This window comes from Myotis yumanensis, unplaced genomic scaffold (genome assembly GCF_028538775.1).
Source record: "Myotis yumanensis isolate MYYU_CA2020_CCGP unplaced genomic scaffold, mMyoYum1.0.hap1 SCAF_1, whole genome shotgun sequence".
NCBI classification, from domain to species: Eukaryota; Metazoa; Chordata; class Mammalia; order Chiroptera; family Vespertilionidae; genus Myotis; species Myotis yumanensis.
Genome location: NW_027223752.1, coordinates 9,085,189 through 9,105,747, shown reverse-complemented (window position 1 = coordinate 9,105,747; position 20,559 = coordinate 9,085,189). Strand labels below are relative to the sequence as shown.

The 20,559-nt window shown below is 37.0% G+C and overlaps 1 protein-coding gene across 1 annotated transcript in view; it reads left to right on the top strand.

Moving 5' to 3' along the window:
* LOC139009254 (protein unc-79 homolog) overlaps positions 1-20,559 on the top strand; it is a 224,255-nt gene that overhangs the window by 40,063 nt on the left and 163,633 nt on the right. The window contains 3 exon segments of the mRNA XM_070413424.1: positions 3,377-3,497; positions 9,362-9,666; positions 13,094-13,264. Of these exon segments, the coding sequence (XP_070269525.1) occupies positions 3,377-3,497; positions 9,362-9,666; positions 13,094-13,264 (597 nt within the window).

The following is a 20,559-nucleotide window of genomic DNA, read 5'->3' as shown; positions in this document are numbered from 1 at the left end:
CTCTTCTTACAAGGATACTGGTCAGACAAGATTAGAGTCCGCTCTAAGGGCCTCATTTTAACTTAATCACCTCTTCAAAGGCCTTACCTATCTCTAATCTAGCCATGTTTTGAGATTAGGACTTCAATATATAAATTTTGGGGTGGGGTGGCATTCAGTCCATAACAGATGCCGTCTGTTTTCTTAAAGCATAAGGAAAAGAGTGGTTGTGGGAGAAGTTTTGAAGAGTGTAGAGATGGATGAAACAGTGATTGCCTAAAGGTCAGTTGAGGCCAGAGATAATTTGTTTATATCCATCCAACCCAATTATCTGGTTTTCTGCAGTAATATTCAGGTATAAGTTTAGAGTAAAAATAAGAACTGAGTGCTGTGATGAGGCTGCTGGGTGCTCACATGGGCTTGGTGGCCAGCCAAATGACCCTCTCTTCTGTGCAAAGCTGAAATGTAAATGAGTTTTAGTCACATCCTCATCACAATTACAGATTACTATATGTCAGGGACCTTTCTGGCTGTCTTCAAATAGTTGCAAACATGAAAGTTAAATAAATCTATGAATTTGTTGCATTCACCAGTGCAAAAATTAGCTTGAACATTTTCCCAACTGGTTCTAGATATTGTCTTTCATGTTTACTCACCAGTATCTTTGTTCTTCTTTCTCTTCCCCCTTTCTTTCTATCTTCACTCATCACTTATTTATTGAGCACATACTAGATGTCTGGCACTAGGAAGAAAAAGAGTCAACAATCTAGTGTGGGAAACAGATATGTATATGTGCAAAAAAGCCCCCAGGTTATAAGTGTTATTATTAAAGTAATAATTTATTTGTTCATTTATCCCACAAATACATCGAGTGCCTCCTAAGTGCCAGGCAGTGTGTTAGGCGTGGGATAAGATATGGATAAGATATAGTTTCTGCCTTCAAGAAATGTACAACCTGGTATGGAAAAATAAACAGGTAAGTAAACAAAAACAATACAATGTGTTGTTTGTAAAATATTAAAAGATCTCAAAGAAGGGAGTGACTTGTTTCTGCTTTCCCTTGCATGTTCGGGCATCCACTGAAAGGAGGTATTGCTGAATTTTGACAAAAAATAATTATAAAAACGAACATTCATTTTTTAAAAGACATTTCCGAATGCTTGCCGTTGTTGTATATGGACAGTTTTGTAGCTCTTGAATTATGAGCAAGCATTGAGTGGGGGGTTCTATGGCTTTCCTCCTCATTTGAGCTTATTGTCCACAACTTGCACTATCAGGTGGTGGAATGATTAACCTTTTTCTGAAATACTCAACAGAAACCTGCTAAATATTAAAGGTTGAGAAAAGTCACAGTAACAGAGTGTTACTGTGATGTTGGGTGAGCAGAAAACATATGTTGGCCTGGTATATATCTCAAATATTTGGGGCTTGAAACTATGTATTAACATGGGGGTTCCCTTTAATGTGATTTTATAAAAGATGATGAACAGCAGATCAAAAATGCTGAGAAGAAAATGGATTTTTGTAGATTATGTAATTGAAACATTTTATTTTTTTAAAAAATATTTTTTTATTGATTTCAGATAAGAAAGGGAGAGAGAGATAGAAATATCAATGATGAGAGAGAATCATTGATTGGCTGCCTCCACGCTCCCTACTGGGGGATGGAGCCTGCAACCCAGGCATATGCCCTAACAGGGAATCCAGCCATGACCTCCTGGTTCATAGGTTGACGCTCACCACTGAGCTACTCCAGCCGGGCTGTAATTGAAACATTTTTAAAGTATCACTTATTTTTCCCTTATCTCAGGAAAAAAGTTATTTTTACAACCAGATACTTACCGGATTAATTACGACAATGGATATAACCTTGTTGCTTTCTTCAGAGGTGATGTGCTATATACACACTCAGGGTCTTATCCGCAATCGAGGCTTATTTATGTTGGAAAATACTAACCATATTGTGGAAATGTGTAGGTAGTTGGAGAGAGAAAAGAGAAATTTGATAAGCGGTATATGTGAGATTTAGAATCAGGGAACAATAAGAGCTGAACATTGCTTTGATGTCGTGCAGTGAACACCCACGATCTGCCTTTTGACTTCGTTTCACAATGGTATTCTAGAGGATGCCATAGTGGAAAGGGCACCAGGGTTTATAAGTTCTAGTCTAGCTCTGCGGTTGACGACCTCATGTGCCTCATTTCCCATCTTTCAAATGAAATGGTTTTGGAAAAGGTCTTTAAGGCCCTTCTAATTCTGATAGCATGATCCTGGGATTCTATGTTCCATGCCTATCAGAAGCATTTTGACGTTCTTTAAAGAAGTTACTTAAGCCAGAATTTCAGTTAGAACACATCCAGGAGCCTATTTCCATGGGCTGTTGGGAACAGCATGGCCTTGCTTCTCCGGGACTTGATTTGTCTTCTGTTAACTGCTGACAGTGAGCCGTTCCACCTAAAAGGCTCCCTTGGTAGCCTTAAAGATTGAAAGGACAAATGGACAGTGTTGAGAGCTCTGTGGAGGAGGCGACCTGAGAGACGTTGACCATCATGACCCCTTGGGATTTGCAAAGAGGAATGACTAAAACTGGGCCATGCACTGCAGCCAGGTCAAAGGTCAGGTCAGGAATGTGGACAATGCTGGTGACTCCAGGTAGGTCTAGGAGGGTCAATGAGCCTCTTGCGTCCCTCCTGAATGTCGAGGAGATCTGGGCAGCCAAGTTCAGAAAGCTTAGGAAGCCTTTTAATTTCTGAAATGTCTTGGAAGAAAAATGTGACATTCATTTTTTTATTACCACCCAAACATTGTATTCTTATTTAATACTAAGTTAATCTATCCTAAATATTGTTGCAGTTAAACATTTGCTAAGCACGCTTTTATGAGCACTTCTCGAGTTAAAGGTCTGGTTTCAACTGATGCCATTGTGCAATGAACGCCCTCTACTTTAGGATTTGTACAGTATTGCCGCAAGGCCTTTGAGTTTTCTCCTTTAGTTTCAGTTAGGTAATATTAAATATAATTCTCTGGTGGCAGAGATATATATCTATTATTGTTTTGCTAAAATAAGCTAACTTGGGAGTGATTATAAAAAAATTTGCAGTACTGTCTTTCTTAGTGATAAAAAAAGGTAATGGCTAATTTGTGAAAAAGTTATTAAACCAGATAACTAAAAATAATTTTGTGCTCTGATAACAATTTTAAGAAATTAAAGGTCTTTTTGTAATTGTTTCTGCCATGGAATTCCAGCAAAAATTTACATATTTTTAAAAAATACTGATTAAATTCCTGTATCTGAGCATTAAAACTAATAACTGTATAGCTAATACACAGTACAAGATGATTCCTCTTCTTTTTCTTTTTTTGTTTTTTGTTTTTGTTTTGTTTTGTTTCTATCTAGTTGCTTCCAAGATCCGGTACTTACAGGAATATCATAACCGGGTTCTCCACAACATTTACCCTGTACCTTCAGGAACAGATATTGCAAACACCCTGAAATACTTTTCTCAGACCTTGTTAAGGTAAGCTTTAAAATATCCTCTACTTTGAAAGAATTTCTAGGTAGCACTGCTGAACTGATTGGGATTTAAATTTTGATGGAACTGAATGTTTCGAAGGACCTTACGTTTTCTAGTGCTCTGCCAGAAGAGTCTGGACTCCAGGTCCCTGGGTGTCTATAGCAGATCCGATCACAGGCCTGAGTGAAAGAAAAACAGGGTTGCATGGCTTCTGCCTGCGCCCCTCAGTAGAACGTCTTATCAAGAGATTTATATAGTGATAAAAGTTATATGTCTGGCAGTAAATAGAGATTAGGCTTAAAAGAAGAAACTATTGCTAACATTAAGAATAGGAAGCACTTACGGTCTTAAAGAATCAGAATTATGTAGCATTTTAGGTTCATCAGTAGTATTTCATACTGATGTATAATATATAGTATTAACATATATTATATGGTACAATATATGGTAATAGCAGTTATTTTTAATTTGTGTGACACTTCAAGTGTTCACCATACTTTACAATTGATATGGAAATTCTCTGGAGGACCAGGAAACAACAAATACTGTCTGCTTTTACTGTAACGTAGTGACAGGAGGGACCTATCTGCTTCACAGTTCTCATTAGGAAAAACAAGCCTTTCAAGAAAAGACCCAATCATTTGGGAAATAACATCCAGGAAGTGAGGGGAACACTTTATTTTCCATTAAACTCTAAGGCTAAGTCTCTTCCGTCACCATGGTCTTCTCACTCCAAATCTGGTTTTGGAAACATAGCTTTGACCTGCTACTGTTTCTTTAGCTATATAACAGCAAACGTTTGGTAAGACAGGTACTAGGGAGGGAAAGAACACCAATTTGGAATGACCGCAGTGGCCCTGGAGTTCACTGTGGTTTGAGGCTTTGCGTGGGCAGACTGAACGCTTTGTAGAAGGAAGCTTCATGTGGTCAAGTCAGTTACTAGCCTTCTGCAGTCCTCCTATCACTTTGTTCTTATCTTTGGAGTATCTTTTCTTCTTTAAAACCTTTAGTGTCCCTGTTCTGTCTTAAAGGGATTCTGTTGATCAGATTCATAGATTTCATACTTGCATAGTCAGTTTAGGGCCTTGTTATAGGATATTTCCCTTATTTTCAAATTGCAGTGGAATGATTAGCTCAGTTTTCATAGTAATAATCAGATAAACTTATGCACAAAGCCATCTGATTCTGTTCTCTTGAATTCTCCTTTTGTCTTTGAGGTCAGTGTCCTCAGTGGGAAACATTTTCCTTTATCACAAATTTTGAAAGTTCTCGCATGGAGAGGTACTTCTCAGTAAGAAGCAAATTCTGAATTTCATTTGCAAAGAAACTGTGACATCCTAGTTGGCACTTGGAGCTTACTGCATAGGTCTTAGTCATTGTGCCAAAAAGTTAAGAAATTTAGGATACTGAAGTAATGTTTGCAAGACAGGAAGGTTCCATTTTCTTGGGCAATAGATCATTAGAATATGGTCATGGGTCATAGCATTTTAATGATCAAACTGATATTAAGGTATTTTGTTCAAGCGGCTGTTGGAGAAGATTCTATGCAATTGAGCCAAGTCCATGTTCAAAGGGAGACATCAACAGCTACCACTAGTAATAACACTAACGATAGCTATCATAATCATAGTAACATTGTATAATAATAATAGTAATTATATGTGTCAAGCACTGTTCTAAGCGCTTTTCATGTATCATCTCATTTAATTAATCCCTTATAATAATTCTATGCAATAAGTGTATTATTAAAAATTTTTTAGTTACAGTTTACATTCAATATTATTTTGTATTGGTTTCAGGTGTATGGCATGATGGTTAGGCAATCATAGCCTTTTATATAATTTTTACATTCAGAAGCACTTCTTGCTTTTAGAATTCAGATACTTGGAAGGAAATAAGAAGAAAGAATTAGAGGTGACTTTTCATAGAGTAACCCTCTGTCTTTCTATTTGGATATTGTCAAGGATGCTAAAATTATTATTATGATTAAAATGCAACTTGAAGTTTCAGTAGCTTCATTTGAGTCAGAATTGCATTTTTAAAGTAATAGTCCTCTGGTATTCTTGCATGCATATAACTCTCATTGATTTCAGTAGACTTTTGTACATATTTCCAAAGGCAGTAATTATCCTCACTGTTTAACTTCAATTAATTTAATCCACAGGAGAGGAGAGATTATGTTTAGCATAACTGACTAGATCAGCAGTTGAATAGTCCACATATGTCCATTTAGCTGATAATTAGACTCAGGATAGAGTTCATGGAGGTTCCCTAAACTCTAGGTTAGTGGAAGGCGAGTCCTGTGTGTTATTCAGCTTGCTAGCCCTCGAGCCTAGTGCAGTGTTTGGTCCTTAGAAGAAGATCAGTATATGTTTGTTGAATTGAATTGACTTTGGTTCATATTTCACCTATTGTAGGAACCCTTCTAGTGCATTGACTTCATCTAACCTGGGATCTTGGGTAAAATTTCATCTGAATTCTGATTTGTACTCATTTTAATTTAGTAGGAACCTAAGTGTAGGAATGGACACACAGTTTGCACACAACTTCAGGGTTTAGTTTTTTTGTTTGCTTTTAGTATTAGAAGCAACTATGAAGATCATCTAATTTAATCCCCCCTCACTGCTACCAGAGGTGTCTGTCCATAATTAGAAGCATTCAGGGCCACGTTTTAAACATCTAAGGTCTTTGAGGTGCTTGCCTTTTACCTGGCAGAACATTTAAAGGTTTCCAGTCTTCCCATGTCAAACATTCTCTCTCTTCTGGTGCCATTCAAGCTGGTAGTACAGAACATCTTTTTAAAAATCGTTCAGTTTGGGGAAAGTTACTTGCTGCTAACTCTTTAGAAAAAGTTTAATATGTTTTTAAAAGGGATTCTAGCCTCAGTTTGATATCATAATTGAATTATAATGTCTGATCACTTAGGAGGAGTATATAGCTCTTCAAATTACTGATTTGAAGTCTACAGAGAAGCTTTAGAGCATAGCATGATCAAAGAAATTTTGTTTGGTGCACAAAGTCAACTCAAGTCAACATTTATAATCTTAGAGAAAGTTTATTTTATGTATTAATTTTCTGAGCTATAAATACCTTGGGGCAACTTCTCATCTTTACCAGCACCCACAGAGATCTTTTCTCGATTTCTCTTGGTGTTAGAAGTAAATGCTTGATAAAGAGGATCTCAGGAGGGAGAAGGAAAGGTGAAAAGTTGGATGCTGAGTCAAACTCTTCTGAGCAGGACGTTCTTAATATTCTTTTTGGTTGGCTGTACAGACCTCTGGGAAAGAATTTCAAACGGGGAAGTTGGTTTTATGATTCCCAAGTTAGACAGTTTGGTTGGGGAAATAGGTGTGTGTGTTTTTTTTCTGAATAAAACTCACAAAACATCATAAAATCACAATACATTGTACATTTATTCATGAGCCCTTCTTAAGTTTTTCCACAAGTGAAAACATTTCCTTACATTGAAACATGAATGGTAATTTAAAGCTGGTTTCATGGATAACTCATCCTCAGCCATTTTTTCCCCTCAATTTCACCTACTTATTAAATCTGAAGGCAGTGAGAGAGACGTTTACTGTTTCAGTGCTGACAGTCTTCCCTCCCTGCATGTCTGAAGCTGTTGCTGCTATCATTTGGGAATGCCGCATATACAGGAAGGGAAAAATATCAAAATAGAGTCTCCAAAGTTGATTTACTAGTATTTGTCAAATTATATCAAACTTTGGAAAAATAGCAACGTATGTTTGAAAATATAATGTGCTGTATTTCCCCTACCAAGGAAAAGTTTGATGAGAGCACTGTACTTGATTGAAAGGATAGTATTAATATATGATAAAGAGAACATTTTATTCTCAATGGCAAAGTGTTGGTTTTTTTTATACCACTGCTGTAAGATCCACATCTTATAAATTTGGAAAGATGCTGGTAGTTGGCTCATTTAGGGCTGAAGTTTGGGAAATAATATTTCTGACATTGTGATTCTAAAGGTATTTTCAGCGGGATAGAATCCTATCGGATTAAAATAGTTTTTTGTGGTGACTGGGCTTATTATCAAGAATATAACATTTAAAGGTGGCATTTTTAGGAGTAATTGAATTATGTGAGGAAAGTATAAAGCCTGATGGAAAATGATGATATTTATATTAGCTGTAGACAGGCAGGGGTAACTGGAATGTTGATATTATCCCATTGTAAAGTAGAAGCTTACAAAGTTAAATACATCACACACAAAAAAGGTAAATTAAATCCCTTTAAAAGTTAAAAAAAAACCTTACACTAACTCTTAAGTTATTTATTGCTAAGAAGTGTTACATAACTATTCTGAAATTATTTTTATTATTATTGATTGTTTTTCCCTCGACATTGGGGAACAGAAGACAAAGGAAATCGAGGTAAATTAGGCACATGGAAAACAAAAAGCATGTAGTTATTTTTCTTACATTGTAACATATTTTGCACTAAGAGTAAATAAAAATAAATGTAAATTTGGAATAGCAAGCATGCTTGACACTAACCAATTCTTCACACCACTGTAAAATTTATAAATGTAATATCATTAACTAAGAACTTAGTAATATTTTATTCACATAGAATAAGTGTAAAACAAAGTTATTTTTATGTAATAAAGCGTTTATAAATTATTATGTTTTGATTAACATATAAAAGCACGTAAGTGCAGCAGATATTATCATTATAATGTATAGCTATTGTCTTTAATGATAAATAGTATAACCTCATTTAAAAAAATCTAAACATTTGGCTATGTAGTTATTTTTTCTATTTTTAAATTAACAACTTTTCTGCTTTATCGCTTTTACTAAAAGGTTTTTATTTAAAAATGAAGGCTAAAAGAAAGCCAATATATTTTTTATAATTGATTTTTATTCCCCTTAAACTTTTTGTTAACTTTCTAAATTATCTTTCCTCTAGTTTTTAGTGAGTTTTGTTGAATAATAACGTAAGTAGCAGCAGTAATATATGAGATCTTATTGTATGATATGCAGCTACCTGGCAGATACTGCTTGCTTAGTTTTTAGAATTTTGAAGGTAACTATTTAATAAACCATTGTTTGTATTCATAGAATAAAATGTTTCCTCCCCAACATGCAAAATTAAAAACACACACATAAATAACCATTATCATTAGTTCACAAACATATGCTACGGACCATTTAATATATATTATTTTACAGCTTTTCCAATGTAGTTTAGCTAACATTTTAGAAATATGTATTATTTCTAAATTCATATGCCTGTTTAAACTTCATTATCTCAAATGATACTGACAGAATGTCATGAAACAGTATCATAATATACATATAGACATTATTTTGATGCAATAAACATGTGATTTTTAAGACTTTCTTAATAAACACACATGTTTATTCTTTGCTAAAACATGTTTCTGCAAGTGCCATACCTATATTTTGCAAGTTTTATTTACCTGATTAAGAAAGTCTTGCTAAAAACTTCCTTTGTTTTGAAAGCTTTTTTAAATTAAGAATAAAAGCCCTATCTTGGTAGACAAAACCGCTACTTTTCCTTCCAGGAAACTTCTTCACCAGATCGATAAACTGTAAAACATGGGTTTGGCACTGAAACATGCATTTTTATATTTTTGCTCCTTACTAACCAGATAACACATGAGATGCAATGCAACTTCCGCAAAGTAAACCTTGCCTTATTGGTATCTGAGCACGAAGCCGTGTGACCTGTCCTAGATTGGCAGATGCTCCTGGTGTGGCAATTGCATCTTATGTGGGATATATCTGGTGTTTTATTATTTGTTTTAGAGTGTCATTTCAATGTAATGTGCTGTTCTTTGTGTCTTTGTTGTCTCTTTTTTTTCTTTGTCCCCCCAACAGCATTTTGTCCCGCACAGGGAAGAAGGAAAGCCAAGATGCCTCCAATTTGACAGTGCCCATGACCATGTGTCTTTTTCCTGTGCCATTCCCACTCACCCCATCTCTAAGACCGCAGGTCAGTTCCATCAACCCTACTGTTACTCGCTCCCTCCTTTACAGCGTCCTGCGAGATGCTCCCTCTGAACGCAGCCTGCAAAGTCGTGATGCTCACTTGTCAGACTACCCTTCTTTGGACTATCAAGGCCTCTACGTGACTTTGGTGACTCTCCTGGATCTAGTTCCTTTACTACAGCATGGCCAACACGGTGAGCATTTACTCGAAAACTTTGAGAATGTACATGTATATTTATGGAAGCTGGAGACTGTTGTTATTGGAATAAATGGCTTGAAAGGTCTCTGTGTGGCTAAAGCCTTTCATACACTGGAATTTAATGATGATGTTTTCCATCCTAACATTTCGCTGTTCTATGGCCAGAGGGATGCTATCCAAGTGGGTCTGAATTGGGGGAGAAAGGGCCGGGGAGAAGAGAAAGACTATACCAGGAATATATCTCTTCTTCCCTGATCTGCTTATCATGGAAACTCTTGTTGAAATGATTTGGGAGCTAAGACTTAAAAAGATGCCCCCTTGAAAATGTAAGAGGTGGAGCTTGAAGAGCAGGTCAAATGCACTGACTTAATTCTGTGATTTTTTGGGGGGCCACATCACAGAATCTCTCTGGGACTCATTTTTCCTGTCTTTAAACCCAGGAAATTAAATAAGAAGAAATCTCTAAAGAAAAAGAAATCTCTAAGAAGTGTTGCAAATGTAACTAACAACCAGTAGTTAATTACAAAATGTTGGCTATGTGGTAGAATGTCTATATATGCTGTATATGGTGTACAGTGAACAGTATCAGTGGTGCCTTAGGACAGAAGCCCGAGAACATACTTCTTAATTCTTTCCCTTTCTTCTGGGTGTCTTTAGTCAATTTCATTATCTTGCTTGCTTACCAAATTCTTCTAACCCATAAAAACTAGTCCAATAATATCTACTGCTCAACCATTCAGTGTTATAGTTGAGTGAATCAAATGGGAAACCATACAGTAAGAAAAGGGCTTTTTGCAGAAAATGAACTTTTAAAATGCCAGTTTTCTTAACTTGAAAGCACTGAGAATTTGGTTTCTGGAAGGATGATACCAAAGTTTCACTGTACAGAAATATTGGAATTTGGGAAATGGGTGGGTGATGAGGGGTTATTTTGCTTTTTAGTTATGACTAACTCTCCTGTGAGAATGCTTCATGGTTTATTTAGTAAGATGTGTTCCTGATTTAAAAACAAATCTACTTTCATAAAAATGATGAAATGATCATTATTGAATTTGTTTTTGCTTATATTTACAATTCTGTATTATAGTGAATATAAAAACTTAGAAATCTATAAGCTTGCTTATCATATAATTTTGTAGCTGTTTTAAGCCAAGTCACTTTTATTGTGATCCTATCCTGGCTCAGAACTTAAAGGAGATGACCCTTTGAACAGAAGGCTGCCAGAGTTGATTGTGTGGTGAGCTTGTCAGTGCTTTTCCTTTGTGACTCCAGTCCTGAGTCATCCTGGACCTGTCTGGTCCTGGGCTGGGCCACTGTGTTAGGCAGCTGATCTTTATCTTCAGAGCCCCTTGATTAAGATAGAAGCATTCACTTTGGTGACTCACAACTCATGTAATTGCAATTAATGTGTAAATTATGACAATTTCAGGGGGGATGATTTGTATTTTTGCTTTTATACCCACAGCTATTTTGTGACTTTTCACTGTTATGTATATACCGAGCTCTTGTTCTGCATAACGAAGCTTGAAAGATAGGGGGAACCTCACTAGACCATGTCTTAGAGGTTAAAAACAGTACAGCATTGTTTCTCTGAGCATGGTCTGAACAACATCAGAATCGCTGAGGAATCTTGAAACATGGAATTCTGGGTCCCAAGCCAGGATCTCTGAATAAGAATCACTGAATTTTTAACTAGCTCTCTGGATGATCCTTTTGTACACCAAGTTTGAGAACAAACTGCGGCTAGGGCTAGAGGCTGTGTCTGCACAGGGGGCAGTGCAGTGTTCCCGGAAGAGTCCCATTTTTGTCTCAGTTCAGCCTAGTAACTCTTAGGAAATCCTGGACAATCACTCCCCTTTTCCAGGCCTCAGTTTCCTCATATGAAGAATATTCCAGGTGGGCTCTCAGGCCCCTTTCTGTGCGAATGTTCTGGAAGTAGGCTAAAATGCAGCTGAGGTGTCTTTTTATGTACGGCCTCAGTTAATTACTAGGGAACCACCTGTGGATTTTCTGTGTCTTCACTGGGAACCCAAGGCTGACTGACCTTGCTCCCAGTAGATAGTGTGGCCACATCTTCTCTGTTGACAGTTGATTGCTTGCTGAGATGGCACATGAATTTTAATGAAAATCCGAAATGACATTAGGCATCAAAATAGCACTAAGAAGGTAAATCTGCAAAACAAACAAGTCTGATAGTTTTCTTTTATAATGAGTATGAAAACCATCAAAATCTTCATTGTCAAGTCAGTGGCTGATAACCTATATTTTGGGAGGTCCAGAATTCAAAATACACATTCAGTGCAATGGGATTTCGTCTACATGCATTCTAAAGCTAAATAGTTATGTTTTTTTCAAATTTCCTCTATTTTTACTCCTTGTGCAGGTAATAATAATCGTAATAATACAAACATTAATAAAATGGCTAATATATGCAGAATGCACATTATGTATTATGTTAAGCACTTTACATTTATCTCATTTAAAGCTCCTAACAATCCTTTTAATGAAGTGAGGTAGGTACTGTTCCTATCCCCATTTAAAAATGTTGATAGATTATTATTAGGTGGCACGTTCTTCTGTGATAATCGATAACTAAATACTCAGGGACATGCAGCAGTAGTTTACAGCTTCCTTTCTTTGGTGCATCTGAAATCTGCCCTGGTGCTGGGAGATGCAAATTACCTTATTGCTCAAGACTCCAGATGTAGGAAGATTGTAGTTTGGTTATGGCTTAGAAATAGCCTGTTTTTTATTTTGTTTTTGTTAATCCTCACCTGAGGATATTTTTCCATTGATTTTTTAGAGAGAGTGGAAGGGAGGGAGAGAGACACAGAGAGAGAAACATCAATGTGAAAGAGACACATCGATTGGTTGCCTCCTGTGCATGCCCCAAAATACGTACCCTTGACCAGGAATTGAACCCAGGACCCTTCATTCCGCAGGTCAACACTCTACCCACTGAGCAAAACTGGCTAGGGCTAGCCTGGCTTTATTTCCAGTCCTGCCCTTGACTTTTCTAAAACTTCCAGTGAGAAAGTAGTTTAACATCCTGTGCCACAGTTATCTTGTGTAATAAAAATGGAGGTAAGAATGCTGGAAGGATTTTGGGATTCATTAGCCCATGGACAGTGCTTCTAATTTATGAAATTGAGGAGTAATATGAATAACAAGTATTACTAAAGCTTGGTAAAGTATTGAGGAAAAGCTCATGTACTAGATATTTATTTGTCTTAGTGCAGTCATTTATTGAGCAAATGCTGTATACTTACTATACTGAATAGTATGTTTTAGAACTTTTAATAGGAAGGGAACAATAGTTGCTTATAATTTACATCAGTTCATAAAAACTTAGAATGTATAATTAGCATATTTTGTTAAATGGCAAAATATTCAGCGACTCATTACTCAATTTTCTTTTGTAGATCTTGGACAGTCAATATTTTATACAACCACGTGTTTGCTGCCCTTTCTCAGTGATGACATTCTGAGTACTTTGCCCTACACGATGATATCAACGTTAGCTACCTTCCCTCCATTTCTGCACAAGGATATTATTGAATATCTTAGCACATCTTTCCTACCAATGGCTATATGTAAGTTCAATCTTACCTAATACCAGATTATTTTTATATATTGTACAAATGGAAATTGCTTTTGCTGTTTGAGGTTATAAATTTTCAAGATTATAATGAAATCACTCGCTATGGACATGTGCCATGATTTAAATTCAGTCACTTCAGCATGAATATTATGATGAAAACCAAAGATGTGGAAGATGATTATACCTTAGAATTGTTTTATTCACATAGTTTGATCTTATGCAATAGGAAGAGAGAACATGACAAGGCACAGTTTATGTTTCCTAAATATAAATTATGGTGTTTTTTTGCCACTTGAGAAAAAAAGATGGAGAGAATGTTGCCTCAGCTGTAGAAATTGTTATCTTTCGCATTTGAAGGCTGTAAGGTCTGATAGGAAGAGCAATCGATAAAGTCAGGATATGTAGATTCTAGGCTCAGTTCTATCCATAATCTGCTGTGTGTTGTTTGGCAACTCACATAGTTGAAACAACATCTCCAGAATGATGATAGCATCAGCTTTCTCTCACAGGGGTGTTGTGGTGATAAAGTGAATCAAAATATATGAAAACACCTTGAAAACAGTTAAGGCTTGAGACTCATGTGCAAGTATTGTCAGAAACATGGAACTGATTTGAATTCTATTTTGCTTTTGTAGACTTAGTTCTTCAGGCTTTCCAAACATGAGAGCAAAGAGAAAAGTTGTGTTGTAGCTTTTATGATAAAAATCCTCCTAAAATAGTTTTTGTAGAAATGGATTATGAATTATCTATGTTTCAGTGAATAGTCTGAAATTATTATGTTATAGCTTGAGGGCTTAAATAGATCTCAATTCAAATCATAGCTCTACTACCAACTAGCTGTGTGACTTTAGGCAAGTTAACTAACCTTTCTGTTTCTTACCTGTAAAATGAGAATAATAATAATGGCTGCTTCATGGGGTTGTGATAATTGAGATGTTGATTATGCTAACAGATTGATAAGATGCTAGCACAATGCCTAGTGTTCAATAAGTGTTAGTTTACTTCTCTCCTTCTCTCAACTTTTGTTCTATAAAAATAACTTTATTGGTCACATTCAATTACTAGTGATCATTTTTCACCATTTTAATGTTATGTACTTATGATCTCATTAAAGTTGCTGCTCTGTAAATATATGTATCTTTGAACCACATTTATGTATTTTATAATCAAGTTTAATTTTAGCTTTGGAATTATAATTTTCATGTCTTTTAAGCAAAGAGTTTGATTTCTGACTAAATTATGTAGTGATTAAAAAAATTAGCAGACTGATTATACCATTCAAGTAATAGAATATTTAACCATTTTCTTTTTTTGTTCTGTTTAACCTTACGGACAAGTACTTGTTTATGGCTATAGCCTTAGAAAGGGATGGCCATTTAGAAAAAATAGCAGGTGAGGCTGCATTTTTGTAATAATTAATCCAAATCATTGTATTCCTACTTTTTAGGAATAAGTTAATTTGGGGAGAGGCATTGCATATATCAGGCCTCTGAAGTTACACTTAAGACTGTTCAGGGATTGGGACAGCTGACAATTTGTTCTTCACCCTTGATTAATTTCTACTTAATTAGAAACACAGACCCCAAAACATGCCGTGTAGTCACACTGAAATTCTAACATATATAAGTGTGTGAACTATGGCAACTGAGGAGGACAAAAGAGTAAATTTACTTTATAACATATGTGCGAATTTTAATGCTTATTTGTGGAGTAACTTGCTATTCATTTACTGATCTGAACAAGTCTTTATGTGTCTGAGACTTAGTTTTTATCAACTGTAAAGGAGGGGTTTGGAAAAAAATGTTCCCTCTCTAAGGTTATCTCTGGCATTAATAATCTATGTGAAATAACATCAATTTATTTTATGTCAGTCGCATATCTCCTGCTAACCCAATTGCTGATCTGGTTCATTTATTTTGTTGCTTTAGTTTTAGATTCTTAGTTCTGATTTTCATTTCTCTTCATCATTCCTGTGGTTCAATGATAGCCAGTTTTTTTTTTCATCTTTAAATCTTTGAAAAATAAATTGTAGTACTCACCTTAAAGTCAAATTTTATTAAATGGTTCAGGTGTTTCTTTTGTTCCTTCACAAGGGGGGTACAAAGACAGACCCATAGATAGAGGGGTCAGGTTCTAGATTAATCATGTTAAAATGAACTGATGTGAGAATGTGTGTCTGATGCTTATATCCGTGTTGTTTCTATTCTTTGGAAATTGTTTCAGTGTCTAGAAATTCTAACGGAATCAAGAGAGTAGCGTTTAACTTCTTTCAGAATATTATTTCAGGACTGAGGTGTTAGGATGAAGGATATTGCATTTTCTGAATACTTGATAAAGTCTTTAAAACAAAGACACTTTTTCCTCAAAAAATTAAAAATGGAACTCCCATTTGACCCAGTGATCCCACTTCTAGGAATATATCCCAAGAAATCAGAAACACCCATCAGAAAGGATATATGCGCCCCTATGTTCACAGCAGCACAATTTACCATAGCTAAGATTTGGAAACAGCCTAAGTGCCCATCAGCAGATAAGTGGATTAAAAAACTGTGATACATCTACACAATGGAATACTATGCTGCTGTAAAAAAGAAGGCACTCTTACCATTTGCAACAGCATGAATGGACCTGGTGAGCATTATGCTAAGCGAAATTAGCCAGTTGGAGAAAGAGAAATATCATATGATCTCACTCATTTGTGGAATATAATAAACAACATAAACTGATGAACAAAAAGAGAGCCAGAGAAAAAAATATTTTAGAATATAAAACAAAGACACTTTTATCTCTTTGGTATGGTGTTCTCAAAGTCAAATGTAAAACATGGACAGTTTTTCAGGTATTAAATGATTATGTCATTAAGGGCCTATAGAAGATGACATTCTGAGCTCTAACATGGGTCTTATGAGGTATCACAGTTCTTTCAGTTTAAGGGCCATCCATGGATATCAGTTGTGTCCTTCATGTCATTTTGTCAATAAACCAATTACTGTGCTTCTGTTTTAAATAAGTCCTTTTGAGGTGCAACAGAGCAAACTGCAGTTTATTATGAAAATTTCCTTTGACATAACCTTTTCTTTTTAACGCCTTCCATAAGTAAGATATACTTCTTTTTATTCCAAGTTTGTGCAGTAGGCTTTGTTTATAAATAAAACATATATATTAAGGAGTTACTAAGAATTGAAAAAATCATTTGCATTTCACCATGGAAACCTCTTTTTTTCCAATAAAGAATCTGTGATTTGTGAACTGAATTGAAATATGGTTGGTGGGAAGATGATACTTTGGCAGAGAAGAGAAAAAGCTGACCCCTAATGAACATTAATTGATGTAGGCTATGTTATTTCAAAGATAATAATAAAGCTGAACAGTTATGTCAGTGAAAGATGCTTCTGGTCTATGTTGGTAGCCAGGACTGTGCAGTCTCGTCTAGTTTCTTTCTAAGTTAAATTTACCCGCAAAGCTCTAGCTCAGTGGTTCTCAACCTTCCTAATGCTGCAACCCTTGAATACAGTTCCTCATGTTGTGGTGACCCCCAACCATAAAATTATTTTCGTTGCTACTTCATAACTGTAATTTTGCTACTGTTTTGAATCATAATGTAAATATCTGATATGCAGGATGTATTTTCATTGTTACAAATTGAACATAATTAAAATATAGTGATTAATCACAAAAACAATATGTAATTATATATGTGTTTTCGGATGGTCTTAGGCGACCCCTGTGAAAGGGTCATTCGACCCCAAAAGGGTCGCGACCCACAGGTTGAGAACCACTGCTCTAGCTGGTTTGGATCAGTGGATAGAGCATCGGCCTGTGGACTGAAAGGTCCCGGGTTCGATTCCAGTCAAGGGCGCATGCCCAGGTTTCGGGCTCCATCCCCAGTAGGGGGCATGCAGAAGACAGCCGATCAATGATTCTCTCTCATCATTGATGTTTCTAGCTCTCTCTCCCTCTCCCTTCCTGAAATCAATAAAATATATATTAAAAAAAAATTTACCCCTAAAGTCACTTACCCTCAGGAAAAATAAAGGTTCATTTAGATCTTTGCATTGACTTTAAAGCAATTGTCTGACTTAATTGAGTACCTGGTTCTTGACCATTGGCCCTGGATTATTTTTTATTCTACTAACACTACAGAGGATGTGTGTTATGTTCCTGTGATCTCCCAAAATCTAATAAACATATTTTAAAAAGACAGTAAAAACCAAAATAAGATATTGATGGTTTTTAAGTAATTTTTTATATATAAACTCTGTTTTATTGGCTAATGATTGTTTTTAGTAAGGTAGGCCTACCATATTTTAAGAGTTTATTGTTGAAAAAGAACCAAGATGGCGGCATAGGTGAACACCTATACTTGCTGCTTCTCACAACCACATCAAAATAACAACTAAGAGGCAGAACAACTACCACCCAGAACCGCGGGAAAGCTGGCTGAGTGGAAGTTCCACAACTAGAGAGGTGAAGAAAGCGCACTGAGACTGGCAAGAGGTGCGGAGGTGCGGAAAGTGCTGGCACCTGGATGTGCTGCTCTTTTAATCAGGAGGGAGATACAAGCCCCTGCTTGCTCTGAACTCCAGTTCCGGGCGAGACTCTGGGGGACCCTGACATATACGGGGAGAAACTCGACTGTCTGGCATCGGGACAGGAACACGAGGGCGGCTTTCTCTCAGAGGTGCTCGCAGCGATCATTGTTCCTGCACGGGGGCACCGGACGCGGGGACCTCTTCAGTGTGGGGCTGACTGGCAGCCATTGCTGTTTGCTCCACCCTGGTGATTCCCAGAGACACCACCCCACGCAATTTACAGCCCCACCCAAGCTGTGCACATCGGCTTTTGCATATGAATGGCCTGTGCTCTCTCCCCCCTTAAACCTGTCAAACTGCAGCTGGGTCAGAGAGCCCCAGAGCTTCCAAAAGAAGGCCCAATGCCCGGCAGCAGCAGCCTGACTTGCTTCACAGCTGGACCTCATCTGGGCACTTTCAAACCCCATACAAAGAGGAGGAATCTGAAGATGTCTTTGTAGCTCCTGCTGGGCGGCCCCAGACAGTGGCTGACCTTGCACCTCTTTGGAGATCCATTAGCCAGTATACCCAGTGATCAGAGTGAAACCATACCGGATTACAACTCTTCACATCCATAAGAGACACACTCAAGGAGCAGACTCAGTGAGCACCAAAGCCCCACTGAAGCAAGTCCTGCCCCATAAGGGTGTCTCCTTTGCAACAGATCTTCCAGTGTAGACACAGCTGGTCATCGCAGCCATTTGGCCTGAAGGTCAATTCCTCCCAGTGATACCAACAGCAATCAAGGGTTAACTACAACAAAACTGTGCAAACAGCCCACAAAGGGGTGCATCTCAGGTGACTGGGGAGGCTGAGCCACTGGGCCCTATAGGACACCTACACACAAGGCCACTCTATCAACTCAAGGAGACTTAGCAACTACCCAGTACATAGAAACAAACACAGGGAAGCAGCCAAAATGCGGAGACAAAGAAACAAGTCACAAATGAAAGTAATGGATGAAAGCAAAATATTGGATATAGAGTTCAAAACCATGGTTATAAGGTTACTCAAGAATCTTCTAGAAACCTTAAGAAATTTAGTGAGACCCTCAAGGATATGAAAAAGGACCAATCAGAAATTAAGCATACATTGACTGAAATAAAGAATAATATACAGAGATCCAACAGCAGACTAGAGGATCCCAAGAATCAAGCCAAAGATTTGAAATACGAAGAAGCAAAAAACACCCAACTGGAAAAGCAAAAAGCAAAAAGAATCCAAAAATATGAAGCTAGTGTAAGGAGCCTCTGGGACAACTTCAAGCATACCAACATCCGAATTATGGGGGTGCCAGAAGAAGAGAGAGTGCAAGATATTGCAAACCTATTTGAAGAAATAATGACAGAAAACTTCCCCCACCTGGTGAAAGTAATAGACTTACAAGTCCAGGAAGCACAGAGAACCCCAAACAAGAGGAATCCAAAGAGGACCACACTAAGACACATCATAATTAAAATGCCAAAGGCAAAGGACAAAGAGAGAATCTTAAAAGCAGCAAGAGAAAAACAGTCAGTTGCCTACAAGGGAATACCCATATGACTGTCAGCTGATTTCTCAACAGAAACTATGCAGGCCAGAAGGGAGTGGCAAGAAATATTCAAAGTGATGAATACCAAGAACCTACAACCAAGATTACTTTATCCAGCAAAGCTATCATTCAGAAGTAAAGGCCAGATAAAGAGCTTCACAGATAAGGAAAAGCTAAAGGAGTTCATTACCACCAAACCAGTATTATATGAAATGTTGAAAGGTATTCTCTAAGAGGAAGGAGAAGAAAAAGGTAAAGATAAAAAATTATGAACAACAATGTGACAATAAATACATATCTATCAAGAAGTGAACCTAAAAATCAAATGAATAAAAAACCTGATGAACAGAACAGACTGGTGAATGTAATAGAATCAGGGGCATGGAAAGGAAGCAGACTGACAATTCTCGGGGGGAAGTGGTTGTGGGGGGTGTGGGAAAAGATTGGACAAAGTGCTTCCACCTATGGATGAGGTCAGTGGGGGGGGGGGGGGGGGGGGGGGAGAGAAGTCCTGGAGTGGGGTGGGAACTGGGTGGAGGGGAGCTATGGTGGGAAAAAAGAGGAACATCTGTAATAATCTGAACAATAAAGATAAAAAAAGAGTTTATTGTTGAATTGGAGGAAATGTTTTGGAAATAAGAATCCTGAAATGCTGAATTGTTTTCCTTTGACTACAGATCTCTTAACCTCATCAAACTTTTAATTTCCTTAGCTGTAAAATTGTGAATAATCATAACCTTCTCTGTCTACATCCCATTTTTGAAATAATTTGTAGGAGTAGCCTTTGAATAGTGTAAGTTACCTAAGCATATACCTGGGGTGGGGAACATCCTTATAAGGCCCTCAGAATCATTTGGTTTGGCCCTGCCAAGGCAACCACAGGCGGGACTCAAAATTCAATAAATTTATAGGAGCTTTTTTCATAGAAACATAAATTTATATTAAGTGAATTATATTAAGCGAATGATGTTATAAATATCCAAATAGCCCTTGGCAGAAAAAAGGTTCCCCACCCCTGAACAGACCAAACCCAAAGTCAAATGACAGACCTGTCAGGTTCATTGCAACTAATTCCAATATTCTGCTCAAATGCTCATGTTGCTTGAGATAAGGGGCTACCCTCTTGGATAGCCCAACTCCCCCTACAGTTTGTTATATCATAACAGTTATTGTTCTAACAGGTTT